We start from the raw sequence: 23,431 nt of genomic DNA on the forward strand, positions 1-23,431 counted from the left end.
TGATAGGCCTGGGCAATTTAGCTGGCTCAGGCTATGAGTCTCCACACTAGAGCTAACCCCTAAAACCGCTAAACTGATTTCTGTTTCCCTGCCCTTACCTCTTTTTGTCCAGTCTGATAGTTTGCTGCTGTGTTCCCTTGTGCACTTTCTGTCTTTCTGATCCTGATGTCCCCCTTGTCTTTTTGTGTCTCTTGCGAGCGCCTTACGTTAGCTTCGGCTATTCCCTGTGCCTGTGCCCCCTGTTACCCTTTAGTGACCCCTGGTTATGCCTTTGCCTGTTTGTTGCCTGCCCCAACCCCAGCCTGTATTCAACTACTCCTTTGTCTGATATTTTGTACTTCATGCTGTTCTACCCACCCTGGTCTGCGCACGGACCACAACCTGGTATCAGCCTGCAGCCAAACACCTTCACCACTGGAGGGAAACCAGATTGATACTTGGATTCTGTGCATAGGCCTATCTTAGGGCTCAGATTCTTCAATTGTGACACCACCTGAACCTTGCAAAGGAAAGATGGTGGAGCTATGGGACATAGGTTGGCAGGTTTTGTATCGGTAGCAGTGGCATCATCACCAGAAGGACCGGTGATTCACTGCTAGTCCGGGATTGATAATCCTGAAGCACATGGAAAAATGGATCCTCTTGGGCTATATCCCAGGTACTGTCCAGATGTTTGCTTCACCATAAGTCCCATAATTCATAGCTTCCCCCTGCATACCACATTCTTCTTGATAAGTGGCCCTTCAGTTGATTTATACAAATGTGGTCAATTGGGCTTTTTAATTTGGATAGTCCCATTTAAGACAATTGTGATCTTTCAACCTTGTGGTCACAGTTTTCTGGAGGCCCTTTTCTGGTCCACAGTGTCCCTGTGTACAAGTCCCCCTCCATAAAGATATGGTGACCAGTTTGGTGTGGAGGAATTCAAGTGTCCTACACCAATTCCTAACCTCAACCCTACTGAACACCTTAAATGAATTGGAACTCCGATTATGTCCCAGGTCTTCTCATTCAACATCAGTACCTATTCTCCATTCTTTTGAATGAATGGGCACAAATTTCCAGAGACTATTTCCAAAATGTTGCAGAATGCCTTCCCAGAAGAGTGGAGGGTGTTATAGTCACGAAGAGGGACAAACACTAAATTCTAAGTCATGGGTTTGGAACGTGTGATGTCTAAGAAACTCTTACAGAGGTGACTGTCTGGTTTCCTCAAACTTTTGCCCAGGTTCTGTACATCTTCCTCCCCATAGACATGATAGATTATCAAAAAAAAACATACATCAGGGATACTTTAAATGTTGTTAAGTTGGAACAAAACTTTCTGCTTTAAATCATGACTATAAGGACTTATACTTTTAGATTTTTAAACTGAAAACTGAACACAAAAAATGAAGAAAACCATATGACTCATTCACAACAGAATACAGTTTGTTATGTGTCAGTTTTTAAGCATGGAGGAGTGTTGCTTTAGGCAGCCCATTACACCTCAGGAAAAAAGTAGGTCATGGACCAGGTAAATGCACAGCAACAGGTGTGTGTTGAAATGCAATTAAATTTGCATGACAATACAGGCACACATTGTGTATGTTGTAGTACAGCACATTTTGACACCGTTATATATTGCTTAAGGATGTGAAAGACATCTTAAAAAATGACCAACATGTTACTTTTGTTGATTTCAACTATATACAACTTCATTAGAGATTTGAATCACTAAGCTGCACCAACACACCAGCAGACATCAGCAGGAAGTGTGATGTTTGCACCCTTCACTGCAGCTTGTTTGTAAAATAGCCGTCACTCACAAGTGGTATGCATATAAAAGACCTATTTGCATTCACAACTTTACAATTCCCACACTTGTTACACTGATACTTAAATCTGACATTTAAAGAGGAACTAAACTTGTTGGTGGGTGGTGATTTTGTGCCACAATCAACACGTATGCACAGCATTCTTTCTGATTATGGTTCAGATTTACCTGCATGTAGCCACAATGCAGCGATGGCAAGTCTAGGATCTGGCCATCCTTGGAAGGCGCCATCTTCGCCACTGGCGCCGCAGCAGACTTTGGAGAAGATGGCAATTCTCCTAAGTGATTGGATGGCCACTGATATAATTCATGTACATGCACAGGAGTTACATTGTCTCCGACGACACACACTCACGACTGGGCTCCACACTACATGGCACGTGTGTCATACATTGTATAGCTAAAATAAAAAGCCACAAGGAACCAGTATCAAGGTTCGTCAATCCCAGGCTGGTGTGATGAGATTTTTCCCCCACTAACTAAAACCTCTTTAATCAAGGTTTGCCCATTTTGGGTTTCCTAGCAGACCAAGAGACTCTTTGGACTCTGAGCCAAGGAAAGGTGGTGGGGAAGAAGGATGGTCGCTTTTCCACAGGGATGCTCAAATGTGACAAAAATGATTCAACTAAAATATATATTAATAGTGGAAGTTCTCTTTCTATAAGTTGAACTGGAACAAAATTAAGGCATTGTTTTGCAGGAACAGGTACTACAGCAATGCCCCGAAGAAGTACATTGGCTAGGCTTGTGTAATATTTAGGTAGAATCTAGGCAGGGACACATTTTATTCTTCTACTAATATTAGGGAAAATTAAGTTTCTGATTGGCCTTTGAAACAAAAACGGATGTTGGATTCAATTTAAAGTCAACAATTGAATTGTTCAATTTCTGAGAATTAAATTTCAAATTTGATTTCATTGAATTGAACTCAAATTGTCTTAATTTACCTCAATTTTCGACTTGGTTGATTTTATTTGCTCATCCCCACTTTTTCATTAAAGCCCAAAGCCTGAAGCCTGAATTTGATAAAAGTTTGGGGTTATTTTTTTTAGAATGGAACCATAATTTTACATTTTAATCCTTTAAACATTCTCGATGATTTAAACCCTCGGAACAGTGGGTCTGATTTATTAAAGCTCTACAAGGCTGGACTGGATATACTTTCACCAGTGAAGTTGGGTGATCCAGAAAACCTGGATGGATTTTAATAAAAGTCATTTTCTATTTGTTAGCAAATGTTTTCAATCCTGGACCAGGTCTATTCCAGGTTTGCTGGATCGTCTAGATTCACTGGTGAAAGTATATCCTTTCCAGCCATGAAGAGCTTTACTAAATCAGGGCCATTGACTCCAGGGCCTTTTACAAATATAGTTTAGATTATGTGTAATGTAACTAGATACAAAGACTTATCAATACCTTAACTGTTCTACAACCGTAAAGCTTTTTGTTCTTTTTAGGGATTTCTCAGCCTGGGGGAATTTCATAAAGTCCGATGTGAAGTTCTTTTTTGTAGACCTCTAAAGAGTTCATTGTTAGTTTGTATTGATGTTATAATACCAACTTCCCCTCAACATCCAGTGAAGTATCCCTCTATAATTGGCCAATGACCTCACTGATGGTTGAACAAAGAGATGGATGTATTAAATTTACAAATTGTGAAGCTGCACACGGACCCACTGGGGCTTAGGTGGCCATTCATGTTGGATGTGGGTCAAGGTGTCTTCCTCACAAGTCCTAGACTTGAGGACTTCTCACTGTAGGAGAAATTAGAAAGTAGGAAAAATCTTTTAGGATGCCCTTTTCATGCTCGGAGAAGAAGTGTGCAGAATACAACGTAACACTTGCACAGATTGGAGACTCGCACTTGCACTATCTATTCATTTTGGCTACACCAGTCTCCACTCACTACATTTTGGCATTTGTGAGTTCGAAGTACTGATATTTGATCAAATTAATGTTTTGAGAACAACAAAAAAAAAGTGAGAGTGAATACAATAGTGGGAAGGGGCCATTTTGTTCAGCTTAAAGGGCAACAGTGGCTTTAACACATTGTTTTAGTGATCCAACAAAGAAATAACAGTCCTTGGCTAGAATACTGAATAACTATGAATATTAATGTTGGCCTTTTGCTTTCATTGGGACTGGTATTTCTTTGTTGTGTTTGTGTATCACAACTACTCTGCATCATCATTGTGAAAAGAGTTGAAGGATGGGCTTTTTATTGTGCAGATTCCCAACAGCACTGGCACCAATGTATACTGTATTATTTGTTACACTTGCAAAAAAAAAAAAAACTAACCATGAAACCACAACTGGGACCAGTGATGAGGATGTTGACTTAGAATGAGATGGAATCTCAGCAAGATTCACTTCTTGGAGAACTGAACCCAGTGGTCAATATTCTAATTTCTTAATTGTAACTTTTTTTCCAAAGTCAAAATCCAGATTCTGGCCTAATACTCTACTCTGTACCAGAGATAATGCATATGCAACGGAAAACATTTTCTTAATTTTGGTTAGTGTAGGGACTGGGTAAAACCTGCAAACCTATGAGATTTTGGTTTTTGTGCATGAGAACATTCCCTATATCCTGTTCCAATAAGAGTATTCCCTTATGCCTCCAGAACAAATGTCCCCATTGAAGATTTCCCCTCATCAAATATGTTGGACTGCCCTTCACCTTCAATGGCACAATCACCAACGGCAATGATCACCAGAATAGAGTATAGATCACCAATAAAGTATCTGTATAGAGGAACACTACTATAAATATCACATCCCTCCTTTATTTCAGGTAGCATGATGTTTTCACACGCTCTGCAAAGCTTAAAGTGTAAAGTTTGTAGGCTACATTTTTGGAGCATTGATGCTTCACCAAGAAATCATATCCAGTCCAGTGAAGGTGAATCTGACTGTGACCTTTGCACTCCTTGGATTCAATAAAGATTCCTTCAAATGATCTTCAGCAATAACTTAAACTTGAGTAGGTCAGATCATGACCTGTTATGATCCATGCTCGAAGCTAAAGCTGAAGGTTCCTTCAAAGCCCACATCCAAAATCACCACCTGACATATTTCGGTTAATAACTATTATGTGTCCCTCCCCCCAGGCACGTTGTCTTGGTGTCACCTTCAATTGTGCCCTCTCCTTTACACCCCCACCTTCAAATCCTTTCAGCTGAGCAACATCTCCAAAATCTACCTTTACCTGTCCTCAGAGACCACCAAACTCCTTGTACACGCTCTTATCATCTTGTGTCTGGACTACTGTAACCTCCTCCTCTCTGGTATTCCACTAACCGGCTCTCTCCTCTACAATCTATCATGAATGCTGCAGCCAGACTCATCCATCCTTCCCTCCGCTCCTCTTCCGCTGCATCTCTTTGCAGATCTCTTCATTGGCTTCCATTTCACCTTAGAATCAAATTTAGGCTCATGTGCTTTGCCTTCAAATCCATCCAACGTTCTTGTCCCGATTACCTTTCTGACCTGGTAAAAAAAAAAAATACCCCCCTAGCTGCTCTCTCCGCTCCTTCAATGACCTACTAATCACTTCCTCACTCATAACCTCATCACACACACGGATACAAGACTTCTCTAGAGCTGTCCCAACCTCTTGGATTGTAAGCTCTTTGGGGCAGGGTCCTCTCTCCCTCCTGTTTCACTGTCTGTACCTGTCTGTCTTTTCCTACCCCTATTTATATGTATAACTTGTAAAAACCCTATATGTGTAACTTTAGGTGCATGGAATTGTAATCCAGGAACAATGTTATCTGCATTCCAAGCTATCTTCTGCCAGCAATACATTCCCTCATCTTAAGGTGCGTACACACTTCCAATTTTTATCGTTCCAATCGAACGACGAACGATCGATTGGGCAAAAAATCGTTCGTAAAAAAGTAACCAACGACGCCGACGAACGAGGAAAGTCGCTGGAAACGAACGACCGGACCGACGGATCGGATTGGACGACGATCGTTGAACATCGTTCGTGTGTACGGTCGTTCGTTGATCGTCCATGTTCAGAGCATGCGTGATGAACGAACGTCCGTTCACTTTCCTGTCGTGCACATAGTTCCTCTATCGCTTAAACGATCGTATCTATTGTGTGTACAATATCTACGAACGATCGTGTCGTTACCTCTATGTGCAGGATCGGTGCTATACGATCGTTCGTGTATATCATGCATGAACGTTCGTCGTTCGTTTTCCAACGATAATAATTGGAAGTGTGTACGTAGCTATAGAGATGAAGAGAGGGGAATGTGATTGTAGTCAGCAGACAATTCTAGTGTGTATACTGAGTTAAAGAATAAACACTGTTATCTGCTTTTTGACTTATATTTTGTAGACTGCAGAACACTTCCTGCATTAATGGGGAAAAGGAAAATATATGTGGAGTACAATTTTTGGGGCAGCCTATGTTAGGGCTCCCCCTGGCACATGGGATAACCTGAGGCATGCAATCCAAGTTACCCCCTGGTACCAGTGCGCCAGTCATGGCTCATAAAAGTGTATTATCTCCAGCCTTGGAGAGCTTTAATAAATCAGGGCCAATGTATTCCTTGTGGTCATTACACAAAGATCTCCCTGAGCTAGAAGCTTGGAGGAGCCTACTAATTCCTTTTACTGTAGTAGCAGATGAACACGTGGTGCGGAGTTATAGATTAGTATTGATATTATTATTATTAGCCATTATTTATATAGTGCTGACATATTATGCAGTGCTTTACAAGTTTTACTAAGTGCACTAAGTCCATAGTCATGTCACTAAATGTCCCGCAAAGGGGCTCACAATCTAATGCCGTGATTGTGTGTCATTATTACAGTCTAAGGAATATGCGAAGGAATGCCAATTAACCTAACTACATATTTTTTGTGGGAGGAAACCGAAATACCCGGAGGAAAGTCATGCAGAGACATGGAGAACGTACAGATGGCCTGGAATACCAACCTTTGATGGAGTGCTCCAAAGGTGTGCTAACCATGGTTTGCAGGTTTGGGTTGCACTGGGCATCACGTGGTTAAAGGGAGGGGTGGATATTTGGTTTAAACTGCAGTTTAGTAAAGTACTGGGCGCAGAAACAGTCAGGAAGCGCTACGTGGGACATCCTGATGGAAACATATCTTCAGTAGTAGTCAATACAAAGTGGAGGAGGAGAGAAGGAACCGACTGGTGGGGAAAACTTCTACATATGAGAATGGTTGAAATTTATTGATTGTGGGGAAGAATCAAAATTCGATGTTGATTCAGTAAAGGAAATTAATGGACACTGTGTTAAAATTAAATGGGGTTATAAGCTAATGGGTATTATGGTTTACAATAAAAAAGAGGGTATTATAGTAGCGGAGGAGTGTTGATTTTATTGTGCATGGAGGGTATAGAAATCAAGACAGGTAAATGGGGTCAACACTACAATTAAATGTAATGTATATTGATATAATGAATGGGAAGATTTGAAGCTATGCACTTATTATAATATTCAATTTGATGATGGAAATATTTGGATATGAATGATGATGTACTAAGTTGGGTTCCTAATTATACATTTGTAATAGGTGTTAGAGTTATTATATTGATTCCATCATTTAAGACTGATATGCCTCCCCTATCGCAATGAACAAAGTATATTTTAGTTGGTATTTGAATACATATTGGTGGACTGAACACAAAACAAGGGAATTGGTTTCTCAACTGCGTTGGAACTGCAAGTTTTTAATATTGGAGAGTGTGGAAAAAGTTTATATTGGAGAATGCAAAAAAAAAAATTTTACTATAGACTAGAATCAGTTAACAATTACCGAGTTAAAATAAAAGAAAGACGATCTTCCTTTTTGGGGTAATGATGAAGATGAGTTGTGAATTCATAGCATGATTCATTACTGCCATTTATAAATGTCTATTTCCTTTGTGTTTGGCTTGGAATTAATTATGAAGGCTCCCAATTAATGTTCTTCTGATGAAGCCTGATCTGCGAAACGCGTCAAGAATGGAGCTGTATTGTCTGTTCTATAAAAAACAAGAAATAGGTTTTCATGCTTATGTTATTCTGATATTATTGAAATTATTGTAATGAATGGTCTGTTTTTATAGATACTTTTTGAATAAAAAAGCCTGGAAAACCTGGAAAATCCCCTTCAAGATGCACTTTGGAGGTAATGTACAAAAAACATAGTAAAACAAGTTTTGCTCATTCTGGGTTTCCTGGCAGAACAAGAGACCTTGTGGAGCTGGGGAAAGGTGGTGGCTATGGTGCTTTTCCATAGGGATGGTCAAAATTAATAAAAATTTGATTCAATTAAAAATGAAATATGACTTTTCCACTTGTGAACTTGCAGGTTATCATCCCATAATAATAGTGGAAGTTTTCTTTCTATAAGTAGAATTGGGGAAGAATCTAAGTATTCTTCTGTAGAAACAGGTACTATAGCAATGCCCGGAAGAAGTACATTGGCTAGGCCTGCGTTATATTTGAGTAGAATCTAGGCAGGGACATGTATTATTCTTCTAATAATTTTAGTAAAAGAATAATACGTGTCCCTGCCTAGATTAAAGTTACTATTATTAGTCACTTTAAAGCCAAAAATTTCAATTCAATTTCAAATACAACTTAATTTTACTAAAATCGAAGGCCCTGATTTATTAAAGCTCTCCAAGGCTGGGAAGAATACACTTTTACCAGTGAAGCTGGGTGATCCAACAAACCTGGGATGGATCTGATCCAAATAGCAAATGACATTGAATAAATCCATTCCAGGTTTGCCAGATCACACAGCTTCACTGATGAAAGTGTATTCTCTCCAGCCTTGGAGAGGTTTATTAAATCAGGCCCGAATTGTCTAAATTTAATTTAAATTTCGACTAGGTTGATTTTCTTTGCTCATCCCTACTTCTTCAATAAAGCCCACAGCCTGAAGCCTGTATTAGGATCAAAGTTTGGGGTTATTTCTTCAGAAAGAAAGCATATGTTCACTTGTAGGAATAGAAGATGGGGATTTCTGAGGTGGTACAATCAAATCCTTTTTAATTTCTGGTAATACAATGTGGTGAATCAATAGGCCCTCAGAACAATGACTCCAGGGTCCTATACAATACAATTTTATATAAAGTCTGATGTGAAGTTCTGAAGTTTTTTGTAGACCTCTAAACAGATCATTGTTAGTTTGTATTGATGTTATAAAACCCACTTCCCCTCAACATCCAGCCAAGTATCATTCTAAAGGTGGCCAATGACCTTACTGATGGTTGAACAAAGCGATGGTGTATTATATTCACATACTGTGAAGCTGAACAGAGACCTGCTGAGGACTAGGTGGCCGTTCTTGCTGAATGTTGGTCAAGGTGAGGCTGGGTCTTCCTCACAAATCCTAGACTTGAGAACTTCTCACATCACATAACATACCCCAACGTGTACGGCGTGGAGACCAGCAAACGTGGAATGGATTTGGTCCTGGACAGAATGTACACTTTTCTTAATCTAATCAAAGCCTAAATCAAGTTTCTCCAAGAGATAATAATCTAATGGAAATTTCTGGGGTTTTGCTTGACTGTATTGTTGACATATTTTGGTGCACTGCGAAGAGCATTGCTACTTTAAAAATTACACCCCTTCTTTATTTCAGCTTTGCCTATTATGCTGACACAGGAAATGAAATTTGTAAAAATCCTTTTCATGCCTCCTGCAAAACTTAAGGCGCAAAGCTGAAAGTAGGCTTTGTTTTTTAGATCATTGTTGCATCAGCAAGAAATCATATCAAGTCCAGAGGTGGTGAAACAGATTGAGACTTTTGCATTCATAGGATTCGGTATGGATACGAACGGTGATCATGACCTGCTATGATCCATGCTCGAAGCTAAAGCTGAAGGATCCTTCAAAGTCTTCAAGGTTGCTTCTTAAAGCTTTGCAGGTGCTTTGTGAAAGTTTGTGTAATGCACTTCTCCTATACAAACCTGAAACTCGGTGTTTTCTGCCAAACTGTATATTGAGGCTTACCAATGCTTAGATGTGGTGGCTCCATAACCTTTCTTTTCCCATGCAAAGAAGATGTTCTAAGTAAATGAAAGTCAATTCTGTTATAAATATATATATCCTGTATATGTATAACTTTCAGGAGAGCTCCCAGCCTAGTATATGTTGGGACAGCCTATGCAGTCCCATAGAGAAAGGACCCTGTCTGACTTCAGTCAGACGGGCTAGTAGGTCCATTCCTGCTTCGGCTAGTAGGTCCATTCCAGCTCCCGTCAGGAGCTGTGCCCCGGGTTTTTGTTTAGTAAATCACGTTTTGCGAGATTCGGAAAAAAAAATGTGTACCTTTCTGTGCTTGGAACCATAATTGCCATTGTTATCTGCATTCGCAACTATCTTCTGCCAAGTTCCATCATAAAGAAGATGGAGAGGAGAATATGATTGTAGTCAGAAGAAAACTCTAGCCTATACACGTAGATGAATATTTAACCTCCCGACCGTTAAGCCTGACCTTCGTACGGGCTAAAAAAAAGTGCTATTATGGGTAACCCCGAGATTTTCCCTACATTAAAATCCCCACTTACCTGGTCCCGCTGTGCTCTTCCAGCGTCGTGTTCCAGCGTTGTCCTCCGTCGATCTCAGAAGATATTTGGAGTCCAATTTATGGGATAGCCTAGGGTGACAACACTTCTTCTCAAAGATAAAGTACAATGAGTAGGCATCACTCTTGGACATGTTACTGGAAGAAGAAAAGAAGGAAAAAATAAACAGAAGAAGTAACAAAACAAATATACAGTTCCAAAAAAGTCAGTCATTGGGCATGCATGTTCTAAGTTTTAAATAGTATACACAATTTACATGTCACTTTAAGGGGGTTGTAAAATTGAGAGAGGAAGTAAGATTTTTTTTGTTTTGTTTTTACATTTTTTCGACAGATTGAAAGCTGAGCACAGACAGCAAGCAGAGAATGCTACAACTTAGCTGCTTCATTTTGCTCCACAGTATCCTTCGAGCTGGTAAGTGCATCCATTGACCATTGTCCAACATTTTTACCCATTCCCGTAATTTTTCCAGTCTTGTTGAGCCCTCCATTACAGCTTTTCTGTTTGGGGACCAAATAATCAGATTAGGATCAGGGAGATGATCTTCTGTCACTTCAAAATGTTTTTGGGGAAATTTAATGTAAATCTGGAAAATGGGTCAACGAGAAATAAACAATTTTAATGAAAGATGGATAAATGTGAGATTGTCATTTCTCGAAAATGATTAATAACCTGAATGGGTCTTCCTCAAATATTTTTTTAAAAAAGGAACTTTTAAAATATTTTAGGAAACCCTCTACGATATTTAGTGTGTATGCAGATGATGATGGAGTAGTGAGAACAAAAAAAAAATAATAAAAGAACTAACATTTATTAAAATATTGTGTTAGAGTATTTAATATGCAAGGCAGTTTATGGGCAACTGTAATGTTGCCTCACATTGGTGGGCAGGGAAGGAATGATGGATTACAATAACAGTCGGTGGAAAACCTTGGTGTTAAGTGGTAATAGACCCTTTGTATTGATAGTTGGTGGTGAAGGTCCTTCATTTGTTTAGACTCAAAGAAACCCTTTGGGTCTAAACAAGGCTCTCCTGCTTTTGTTTCAGCTTTAGAAAAAAAGTGAAAACCCTGACCCTTCTTTCGGTCTAAACAAGTTCCCTGGGATTATTTTGACATTTTTTACTTCAAGTCACAGTTACCCCTATGGAAGCCCATTTAATGGGAAAACATGTTAGGAAAAATACGGCTGTATTTAATGTCTTGGACGTCTTCATTGGGCTTTTTTGGCAAACTATTATCATAATCTTCTTTTGTTGTATAAGAAATACTCTGTTTAGTGCCCTTTTGTGGCCTCATTTCAACATATTGTAATTTACACTTCCACTGGAGTTTTACTAAATTTTGGGAACAACTTGTTTGCCACAAAAAAACCCCAATGATTTCTCTACTCCTTTAAACATTGCTCCCTTACATTGGTGGTCAGTTGAGAAGGACCCTATTACTCTTTGGATCAGTGGAGAGTGGCTCTCTTCCATTGGTGGCCACTGGCAAAAAGACTCTACTTGGGTAAAAATTACTTTTACATCATAATATATTGAGCTGCCATATACCTTATGAGTTCCCCAGTACTGATCTCAAATGATTATTTTGAAAGTATTTTGTAAAAACTCTCATATTTAATCACTGAACTGCTTGGATAAAATATGCTCAGAAAAATGACTAATTTTGTTGATTTTAAAATGAGAAGTGGGAAATTTTGAATTATAACAGACAATAACTATAATAACCAGTACTTTTCTATTTGGAACAAGCAAAAAAAAATACATTAACAATCAAAATTTAAAAAAATACGTATTTTATATTGTGTCTTATCAAGAAATCTAGAGTTGCAAACTGGTCTATAGAGTTGGTTGCAATGGGATTTTGGTGAATTGGCTCAAAAAAATCTTCATCTGGGGTGTTTTTGTGTTGATAGCTCTAACTTTCCAAAATACTGTGGATGTAATTTCTGCTGAGGAAAGGGATGTCATTCTAACCATTAATGAGAAGGACAAGAGAGAAGTTTTCTGGATCTTCTCAAACAACCACATTGCCACAACATGGCTCAATGGAAAGATCGAAATAAAAAATCACAGGTTCACAAGGCGATTGCTTGGCATGGATGGCGGCTCGCTGAAAATAACACAAGTCACCAGGGAAGACCAAGGAACCTACAGTGCTGACATGTTTGGGAGTATTGGAGATGATGTTGTCCACTGGAAGTTTCATCTCAAAGTCTACCGTAAGTAAAAATTGTATATGTCTTCCTGTGGGAGGACATTTCTTTTGTTTAGAATTCTTTCATATTGATCTGATCTGCTTGGGAAATTAAGCAAAAAACGCCTAAAGGATAGGATTTGCCTAAAGGTAGGGATGGGGTAGGTCCCTAGCACAACAACTCCTCATGTGCACAGCAGGCGTTTAGACCTGGAAACTCGGCACAGGGATGAAAGGAACCCCAGTAAAATGGACTCAGCAGGTGCACAGAACTCAGGGCAAGGATGGTTGGAGCCCTCCAAAATGATCTAAGCAGGTGTAACAACCCAATAATAATTTAGCACAGGGTTGACAAACACCTTGTTGTGGGCGCAGCATGTTTACAGAGCAGGAATTCAGTGCGATAATGGTAGGAACCCCTCATAATGCAATTAACAGGGGTATAGACTTGGGGGCTCAGAACGTGGATGATGATAACCCTTCAATATGGGCACAACAGAGGTGTAGACCTTGGAGCTAAGGGAAGGTGGCAATTCTTCATATTGGGCACAGAAGGCATGTTGAGGATGTTGACTATCAATACATTAAAAATTTTTGGGGTGACCATGATGGGATGATAGGAACCTTTCAATATCGGCACAGCATTGGAAGTCAATGTAGGTAAGATGGGAATTTGTCATATTGGGCACAGAGAGTATGTTGAGGACACTGACTATCAATGCAAAAGAAATCTATGGCGTGATCATGATGGGATGATGGGAATCTTTCTATATCAGCACAGCATTGGAAGTCAATGCAGTGAAGGTGGGAATTCCTCATATTGGGCACAGAAGGCATGTTGAGGACGTTGACTATAAATACATACAAACTCTATGGCATGACCATGATGGGATGGTGGAAACCAGTCTATATCGGAACAGCAAGGAAAGTCATTGCAGGGACAGTGGGAATTTGTCATATTGGACACAGAAGGTATGTTAAGAAATGTATTTATGGTGTTGAATATAACGATATGATGGGACCCTTTCAATATGGGCACAGCAGTTGTGTAGACCTGAAAACTAAGTCCAGGAAGGTGGGAACTCTTTATACTGGGCACAGAATGTATGCTGTAGACATTGACTATACAGCTTTTGACCATCTTCATTATTGTCCAACATTTTACAGTTATATTTGTCTTTGTCTATTTCAGCCATCTTGCAGTACTATGACATAAATATTCATGTTAACATGATCAGCAACGAGACCTGCAGTTTGGCTCTGACCTGCCTGACGAATTTGTCAAATGCAAATGTTTTCTGGAATGATCCAAAAACCAATGACACATATATACGGGACAGTACACTTTATTTATATGATATTTCCCCGAACATCACCTACACATGTACTGTAGAAAATCCCGTCAGTAATGTCTCCAAAACCATCACCCCTCGGAACTACTGTCAAGAAGGTAATTATGTCATCTTTCAAAGAAATGTACAGAATTTATCAAAGCCAGCCCTGCAGGGGAGGGACATATATATGAAGCAGTAACATTCACCAAACATTAGCTAATGGTGAATCAATTACTATATATTAAAACATATTTACCGTAATACACAGGCAGGGAATGCCTGGTAAATGTAAACTTTATAGAATTGCCAGATGTTAAACAATGAGTTGGATCGATTATTACAATTTGGTTTCTTGGGAAAACTAGACTAAAAATATTCGTTATCCATTCCTGCCAAATACATACATTTTTCAGATATCACAATATTTGAGTTTGCGTTCTTGAAGCTGTCACGTATACTGTATCTTCAGCTAACAATGGAAATGTATAACATAACATATATTATATAACATTTGGTGAGCACTTGTGGGGTGAGTGATCTACTTTCTGCAGTGCAAGTATAGTAACATTGACCCTGATTTATGAAAGCTCTCCAAGTCTGGAGAGAATACACTTTCAGAAGTGAACTGGGTGATCCAGCAAACCTGGAATGGATCTGGTCTAGGATTCAAAACATTTGCTAGCAAATAGAAAATGATTTTTAAAAATCCATTTCATGTTTTCTGGATCACCCAGTTCACTTCTGAAAGTGTATTCTCCCCAGCCTTGGAGAGCTTTCATAAATCAGGGCCATTGTCTCTTCAGAAGGACTATCTGATTTTTATTACTGCAAAGATGAATGTAATAAACTAGCTCCATGTCAGGATGTTAAGTCAATTTATCCTCCATCAATGGGCATGATTTATTAAAGCTCTCCAAGTCTGGAGAAGATAAAACCTTGGTGATCCAGCAGGCCTGTAAAGGATCTGCTCCAGGATTGAAAACATTTCACAAATATTATCAAAGATTTTTAGGAAATCCATTCTCGATTTTCTGGATGACCCAGCTCTACATTTGATAGCCTATCTTCTCCAGACTTGGAGAGCTTTGATAAATCAGGCCCAAAGACACCTGACCATCACACCCGTATGATAACCCGTTAATTTCAATGTAGACTTTTTGAGTGTCTATATCCACCTACACACCTCTGTGAAAGCTCTCTACAAGATTTTGCAGGGTTTCTGGGTGGAATTTCACTCTACTTGTAGACTCCATCTCAAAGATCTGGCTACAATCAGTGTTCAAATTCATCCCGAAGGTGTTGAGGTCAGGGCTCCATATAAGACATGTAAGTTCCTCTTCATCAAATTGGTCAAACTGTTTTTGGAGTACATTTTGTACACAAGGGCACAGTCATGGTGAAACAAAGTAGAACTTCACCAAAACCGGTTGTCATGTTTTGGAATTAAACAATCGCCTATAACATCCTTAGAATTATCAGTACCCCTCACTAGAAACACCCAGACTCAATCATGGAGGTGTCTAGTCCAAAAATTTTTACCATATGGTGTAAATTTCATGAGTTTGCTCATGGCAACAAACAAATGACAATACGAGAGACAACTCGTACAAGTGTTACGAGAGACAATAGGGATTATTCAGTATCTCCTCAACAAGTAAGCCTTGATTCCAATATGGAGGTGGATTTAGCAGAAAATATAATAAATATCAAAATGAAAGCCGATGAGTTTAATAGTGCTATGTAAGAGGAGTATTTGTAATGGACACTCTAGAACAATGTTTCCGAACCAAAGTTCCATAGAACCCTAAGTTTCCTCCAGAGAACTCTGAGGGATACTTGAGCAGTTTGTGCCTCTCAGATGATCTTTTTGGCTTTTTATGTGCACGGATGACACTGGCCAGCAATGTAAGAGGAATTCTTCCTTCTGTACTGTGAGATGAGGGTTTATCTATAAAGCAATGAATCTGAATTCACCGAAACATTCTCTGGTGGACAGTCTTCAAGGTCTTTGTGTTCTCAAATTCACTGCTTTAAAGACAGAGAAAAGTCAGCTTTTTCCAAGGAGTTTTGTAGTTTTTGTAATATATATTATTTAAAAAAGTAATTACAAAGACATTGTGAAGAAGTAAAATATTTACATATTTCAATGTTTATTACAGAAGGACACACCGCACATCAGGAAATAGATGGATCTGCACAGAAATGGATTGTATTCATCACCATTGTTGCTTTTCTTATTTTTATCATTCCATTAATTTTATACTACAAGAGGAGGAGAAGACAAAATTTAGGTAAGCATTTACCCAATTTTTGAAAGTAATATTCAAACTGAAGGTCAAACTACACACGTGTTTCATTTGTGCATAAAAATGTGACCACAGCTTCCCTTCTGACGAAATGTAGGCTTTTTTTGGAGTCATACTTTGATCTATAAAGTATCACATGTTTCCTTTATTGGTCACAGGTCAAAAAATGTTTTAGAGTGATAAAAGCTTGATGCCCTGTTAAGCTTTAAATGTTTTCTGTGTCCAAAATGTACAAAATGTGTGTTCTTGTTCTGTCTGACATTCATTAGGGTACTGGGCTGATGCTCAGATAGCCGTGGTAGCCCACTTGGCTACTTTGGGACCTGGGGTACAAAAGGGCCCCTTAGGGAGGCCGTTATAAAAAACTGAACGTTATGTTTGTGGTATAGAAGAGGTGAAATTTAGGATAATTTGTCATTAAAACGATCCTTTTTGGATTAAGGTGGAACTAAGTCCCTTTTTTAATCAGGCAGTTCTGTTTTGGGTCAAGGAACAGGTGATATCCATTTTGCAATAAAATAACCTTACCTGTCTGATCCCAAGTTTTGTAAATACTCTCACCCGTCCTCTGTTCCATCCCCCGGAACCACCATCTTCTTTCGACTTTTTTTCCTGGTTTCGATCTTCAGACTTCTCAATTGTCTAGGAAGAAATAACTCCAGTGCAGGTCCTGCCTAATTGAGGGAATTTCTAATTTAAGGAGCATTTACTTACATGCATTGTGTCCAAACCCTAGTGGGGTAGCAGAGTACTTTCATTTACAAAATGAGGTTTCATTTACTAAAGGAATATAGGCCGTTCTCTAGGCGTGGGTTATGCCTTTGCAAGGGACCTATAAGGCACAAATTCAGCTCAATAAATATTTTAAACATGCGTTATGGGGGTATCTTAAACCTGGACATAGTGTTCCCCTTGGAATATAAATCAGACCATTTATAGACATGAAAAATGCAAAAGAGGACAGAAAGAATGTGCCATTCCTGTCTATACAAAGCCTCATGTATCCCATCAGCATTGGGAATTGTTGAGGGACATGGCAATTTCTTTACATCCCATGGGGTTTCTACATAGTTTATCATTCTTATAGGGTCCACCAGCTATCCTTCCCCTCATAATGACAGTACTAAAATAGCACCACATTTACTTGGCCACTATTATACAGTACTATGGCCCATACCACCCCATTGTCATTGCCACCAATTATTCAGAACTGGTGGATTGGCTCGGTTACCTGGAACCACCAAGGACGATGGCCAAGTTTTGAGCCTGGGGCTCAACACACATACCCAATTGGTGAGCAGATACCCCATACTTCAAATACTGATAAAAGACTACAAATCTGAACTGGAACTTTCCATTTAAAGTCCTTCCACCACCACCACAGCAGGTTAAGCTCAGGACACCAGCAGATCCCTCCAGTTGAATCTGCGTGTACAGTGCAAGAGGAAACAGGGCAGAAATAACAGAATGGAATAATTTTACCATCAGATCTGTGATATACATTAACATTAGTAGGTGTCAGCAGTCATATTTCAAAGTGTAATTGAACACATGAGCTTGTGTTCACATCTGTAGAACAGGTGAGATAACCTTTACGCATCACATCCTGACCACATTTTAGCACCTCCATGACTTGCTCATCCACCTACAAACCTAATTTTAAAACTTTTTCCAACCACTGGTAAAATGTAGCCCCCTCCCTGAGCCATTTCCTCAACACCTACTGAATGTATTACACTTTCACTTTCAGCTTAAAATCTTGGGGTCGTTATGCAAACCTAAAGTTTAAGAAATATAGAGTTTGCATTTTTGTCTGATTCCTGTAAATGGGCTTTTAAGCCTGGTTTGATGCTTCTAGCTCCTCTATATACCTCAACCATCATGGATTTTGCAGGGCTGCCCCAGGACAATAAATTGGTTGTCCCAATGTTGAGAGCCAGAACACTCAGCTTACCAGTTATGCATTATGCCAGGTGGAGTAATCTACAGCTCGATAATATGAGCAGAGTTTACTGTATAGGTAGCAGTGCCGGGCAGAGACAAGTGTGCTCAGCACTGGGGGCCCATTATTGGCAATCAATGCCTATAGAGCAACATTTTACAACAATTTTACTATGAGATGAACCCTTGAAAAAATATTCAGGTCCTAAGCAACCCATGTAAAAAGTAATTATTAGGGGCCATTGGGAAGAATGCCATTACGTGAACCAAAGGTGGTTCAAAATTCAACCTTTATAGACAGCTAAAAGATCATGGGCATTATGCCACTGGCCAAGTGATGTTGGACCCAAAACTGGACAGGTGCTATCTGACAAAAGGAACCCTTAAGGAACCCTTAGCAAACTCTATAGAAACTCAAGGGTTCCAAAGAACTCTGGTTGAGAATGGCTGCTTTACAGGGACACCATTGACCACCGAAGATTTGAAGTGATGGGGGAAAACCATTAACTGACTAACAACACTTTTAGAATGGGAGGTGCAAACCACCACTGACCAACCCCAGACGCAGCGATGTAAAAGATGGGGGGTAAGAGTTCACCGATGACCAACAATGTTTTGGAGGACATAGACTATCCTTGGCCACCATTGCTTGCTTTGGGGTGCTACCATTGACCCATGTCTACAAATTCCACTCTGTATCTATATTGTGCTGTGTGTTTCATTCTCCCATCTCTATGAACTATAAGCTGTGCTGTGCATGTTATACTCCTGTCCGCTGCACTGTATACACTGTGATGTATGTTGTATAGTCCTGACTTCTCCACTTTGTAAGCTTTGCTGTACATGACATGCTTGTGACCACGCTGTTTATTTTTTCAACAGCTATTTTTTGTAGCCCCCTCCAACTATTTTAATGACGCTCTGATTGAAGGTAGGATCAGACAATGGCTTAGCATGCATAACATAAGAGTTTGTGCTGTGGTTTATGTGTGTCTGCAATATGCCCATTTGGTACCATTGTATTTAAGGAGTATTTTGGAAATAAGAAGAATATGGCATACGTGTTTGGTGTTCCAGTGACCCATCCATTACCAAGCAGGGGCCCTTACCTTTCTATACATTAACAAGTCTTGGCTTTTATACTAATTCACAATGGTCATAGATAGACCTGCAGAAGCACTGGGTGATGGGACCATTTGGTGGCTCTCAATGGCTTACGCCATTCCGGCTCCTGACTAGAGGACTGGAGAACCAAGTGGAGGCCAAGTATAGCAAATTCTCCATTTTATGACCCAAAATTGGATAACACTGGGAAGGTTGGGGAGATAGACCCTCATATTCACATCTATTTACAACATGTTCTCATCTTACAGATTCCCTAATGAAAGAAGAAGTCAGTACAATCTGTGATAAGGTAATTTGTATACATGCAAAATAAATGGCATGCATGGGGAAGTTTTTTTAACACCTACTAAATGCAAAGGATACAAAAAACAAGGCTTGCTTAACATATTGCATGATCTTGAAATGCATAGCTAAGTCAAAAAGAGTATTTTGGAATCAGATTATAAACCAGCTAGGTAATCAACCAATTTTTACGCCAAAGCTACATGCCTTCAGAGGTCTATGAATTAGAATTGTCCTGCTCAAGGAATTGATGTTTCATTATGAGTAAAAGTGTATGTACCATGGGGAGCAGTGGTTCCCCAACATGCCACTCACTGGCACCACCAGCCATTGATCACACTATAGAGCCAACACCAGCCAATCAAAATTCTCATTGCTGTTTCCATTAATGTTTACTTACTGGCAGTGAGCAACTGCACACAGCTGGCCATTGTGTGTACAAAAGAGCAAATATCATATATTACTGTACATAACATATTGGAATCGCCAGAAGCTACAACTGCTCTACTATTGTGCAAGAAATGTGTTTTATACTGTTTGATCCAAGTTTTTATTCTCTGACAGGTTCCCCTTTCTGAAAATAGTCCAAGTTATGCACAAAGCCAAGTATGTTCTACGCTCAGCTGCAACAAATAACACTTCATAAAAATTAAAACAACATGTTTTGTAATGTTTTGTGTGATTAGTGTTTTGTTTGTGTTTAGGGGGAAGTAAAATATCCAACGCTGAATTTCATTAAAAAAAGTTAAAAAGTTATTGAAATACATAGCTTCTGCAGAGAGCAGGTCTAGAATGTCCACCCACTATTGGCTGCCAGCAGAGCACCTTTAAGCGGGGGCGGATACATGACCAGTTAGCCTTCACAAAAAGAGAGAGCAGCAGTGATTGGTCTGTATTACAGGAAGCTCCTGTTCAGGGTTCTACATGGAATCACTGAACAGATCTGGAAGAAATACACAAAGCACCCCAATATTTGAATAATGTTACATGTAATGCCTTTAGGGCTTACCCCAACCCTACTTTACATGTTTGGAATAAATTGGAATAAAACTGTGAGCCAGATCTTTTCATCTATCTTCTGTACCTGACTTTATAAATACTTCTCACACAAACCACTCCAAAATCTTATGAAAACCCTTCCCACAAGAATGGAGGCTGATATAGCTACAAAGAAGGGGTGATGCTATATTGATGGCCATGGTTTTGTAATGGAATGTCCAACAACTTCATTCAGTTCAACTCTTCTCAACTCTTGGAATGTTGGGGTGAACTCTTGGTTAAATAGTATATGCCACCCTTAAATAAATTAAAGTGTATTCTACAATGATGGACTTACACTCATGTCTAGCGCTGGACTGCTTTAAATTGACTGTAGACAAAGAAGCTTTGTGCCCTTTTACCATTTATAATGAACTGTCTGTTCCCTTTGATCATTTACATAAGAAAACGGGAGAACGGTGCAAAAATCAGAGGTCACCACTAGATGGCTGCATAACACATATGTTATCTTCATAGACAAGTTCACCCTTAAAGGAGAACAAGCACAATATGAAAAAAAAGTGAAGGAGTGGAGTTTATTGCAGAAGGTAAAGACAATGTCTCGTCTGTAATAAAACAAACTTAGTTGCCTGATTGCGATTATTTAACTAAACTCAGCTCTCATTGCTCTTTTGACATCCCTGGCATCCCTACCCAATCCTACTCTGGGTATGGGATATTCGCGTATTCTGATTGGCTTGGCCAGATTGATGTAACTCCCATATATGCCCAGTTAGCGTATTTTTCGCCATATAAGACATATTTCTTCCCCAAAACTGGGGGGGAAAAGTTGGTGCGTCTTATATGATAAACACTGTGTTAAAAAATAATTAAAAAAAGATACTCACCCAATCCTGCGGAGACCGTGCATCTCCTCTCCTCTCCTCCTCGCTGCTGGCTGCAGCGTGTGTGTTTCCTCCCAGCTGCAGAGCAGAGCGAGAAGAAGCCGGCACACGCGGAACCCGGAAGCCCGCCGGAAGCAAGCTGATCCCTGCCCTAACGGAGTTACTCGGCGGAAAAAACGGTAAATGATCAGAAGGGGAATTTAAATTGGCACAGAGTGATCAGAAGGGGAATTTAAATTGGCACAGGGTGATCAGAAGGGGAATTTAAATTGGCACAGGGTGATCAGAAGGGGAATTTAAATGGCAGAGAGTGATCAGAAGGGGAAAATCAATGGCACATGAGTGATCAGAAGGGGAATACCTGTATGAATGGCGCATGAGTGATCAGAAGGGGAATAATCTTTAAGAATCTTTTTTTTCTAGATTTTCCTCCTTTAAAATTGGGTCCGTCTTATATTCCGGAGCGTCTTATACGGCGAAAAATACGGTAATTAATTCACAGCAGCCAGGTATGCTAGTGCAGCTCAGTGTACGTTATACAAAAAACAGTGAACAGACAGGAACGTTTGTTTCATTGCAGATCATTCGTCCCTTCTGCAATAAACGATATGTCTCCGTTGATTTTTATTTTTTTACGTTAGTTCCACTTTAAAGTAAATGTAAACCCTGACAGTAAATTTCACCTATTTGCTTTGTTTTATTTATAACGGAAAGCATTTTGCCATGTTTACTTGTTAAGGACCCCATGTGTAGGAGCCAAACACCCGGAGGGCTTTTAACCTCCTATAGAAAGCTAAAAACACATTGCCTCTACTGCACTAAAATCCCAAGGAGTCCTATTAGCTTTGTCCAGCTCTGGATTGCAGAACACCCTTCCTCAACGTTTTGGAGTAGAAAAAAGGGGACGTATGTTCCCACACGTTTCAGGAGTATGAGGAGCCCCTGTCAGGGGTACAAAACCAAGTAATAAATTTCAATTCATATCATATACCATATACCATATGTATCTCTTACATTAGCCTTTAAAATTTAAGTAGAGCCTTCACCTAAGACATAAGAGTCCTTATTCCAGGGGTCCACAGTGCAGAAAAATTGGAATTAGGGCCAGACAGATGAGTAAGCAACATAAGGACACCAATGTTGATGACATCTAATTTAAGGGGTGGGGGTGGGGTACTTGAGCTTATTTGCCTTGATTGCTAAAGGACATTGTCCCAGCACCAATAGGGACATCTTTAAAGAGCACCTGTCATAGTTAGGGACTGTTCTAGGTTCAGGTAAATATACACTCATTTCTACTTTTAAAACTGTTAAGCCTTCTGATTTCTAAAATTTTGCAAACTCAGTCATACACTTATGGTTCCAATATTGACTTGTGATGCGTCCAGGAGTTAACCATGCAGAGAGATGGGGAGCAGGGTCTAGCCAAGGGGTAAGCAGAACAGGGGGTTGCTTTGGGCATTTCAGCAGGAAAGGACAGAAAATGGAAAGATATCCAACCTATGTTGTTTAAGGTCATATTGGGACAAATTAAAGAACATTGTCTCCACATTATTTTAGAGCACCAATTACATCAAAGAAATAAAAAACACAATTGAACTAACAACACCTTTTAAACACAGCTGCTATAAGTACCCAAATTTGTTCTCTAGATTTGTATGGTCTTCGGCAAAAATGGTCCCAAACTGTGAGATTGCTCAGATCCATCAGATGAATAACCATAGCATGTTCCTCTGGTGGTTTCCATTCTATTGCATTTTTTTTGTTTTTTGCTAACAACACAGTAACTTAAATAGTCAAAAGGAAGCTGAGATGATCTGCGTGGTTATGAGAAATGAAGAAGTGGTACACAACATCAGAAATGTCTCCATATTGCTGGCTGATTCTGGTGCCATCTCTATACAAATGTAAGTGTTCCTGTATCCATCATGTCTATCTATCCATCTATCTATCTATCTATCTATCTATCTATCTATC

At 39.5% G+C, this 23,431-nt stretch overlaps 2 protein-coding genes across 4 annotated transcripts in view; both read left to right on the forward strand.

Moving 5' to 3' along the window:
• Positions 1–10,709: 10,709 nt before the first annotated feature.
• Positions 10,710–20,241, forward strand: SLAMF8 (SLAM family member 8). Of its 2 annotated transcripts, XR_011922927.1 has the most exons (7): positions 10,710–10,799; positions 12,303–12,608; positions 13,776–14,033; positions 16,077–16,208; positions 19,047–19,095; positions 19,538–19,578; positions 20,136–20,241. XR_011922927.1 is itself a non-coding variant. In XM_072427500.1 (6 exons), the coding sequence occupies exons 1-6, from the start codon at positions 10,751–10,753 to the stop codon at positions 20,205–20,207; spliced, it is 858 nt and encodes a 285-aa protein (XP_072283601.1). In that variant the 5' UTR covers positions 10,710–10,750; the 3' UTR covers positions 20,208–20,241. The 2 variants fall into 2 exon arrangements, 1 of the variants encoding a protein (XP_072283601.1); XM_072427500.1 differs by lacking the exon at positions 19,047–19,095.
• A 127-nt stretch (positions 20,242–20,368) lies between these two features.
• LOC140341659 (SLAM family member 6-like) overlaps positions 20,369–23,431 on the forward strand; it is a 25,897-nt gene continuing 22,834 nt past the window's right edge. For both annotated transcript variants that reach the window (XM_072427497.1, XM_072427499.1), the window contains exon 1: positions 20,369–23,361. In XM_072427497.1, the coding sequence (XP_072283598.1) occupies positions 23,289–23,361 (73 nt within the window). In that variant the 5' untranslated portion in view covers positions 20,369–23,288. The remainder of the gene's footprint in view (positions 23,362–23,431) is intronic.

This window comes from Pyxicephalus adspersus, chromosome 12 (genome assembly GCF_032062135.1).
Source record: "Pyxicephalus adspersus chromosome 12, UCB_Pads_2.0, whole genome shotgun sequence".
NCBI classification, from domain to species: Eukaryota; Metazoa; Chordata; class Amphibia; order Anura; family Pyxicephalidae; genus Pyxicephalus; species Pyxicephalus adspersus.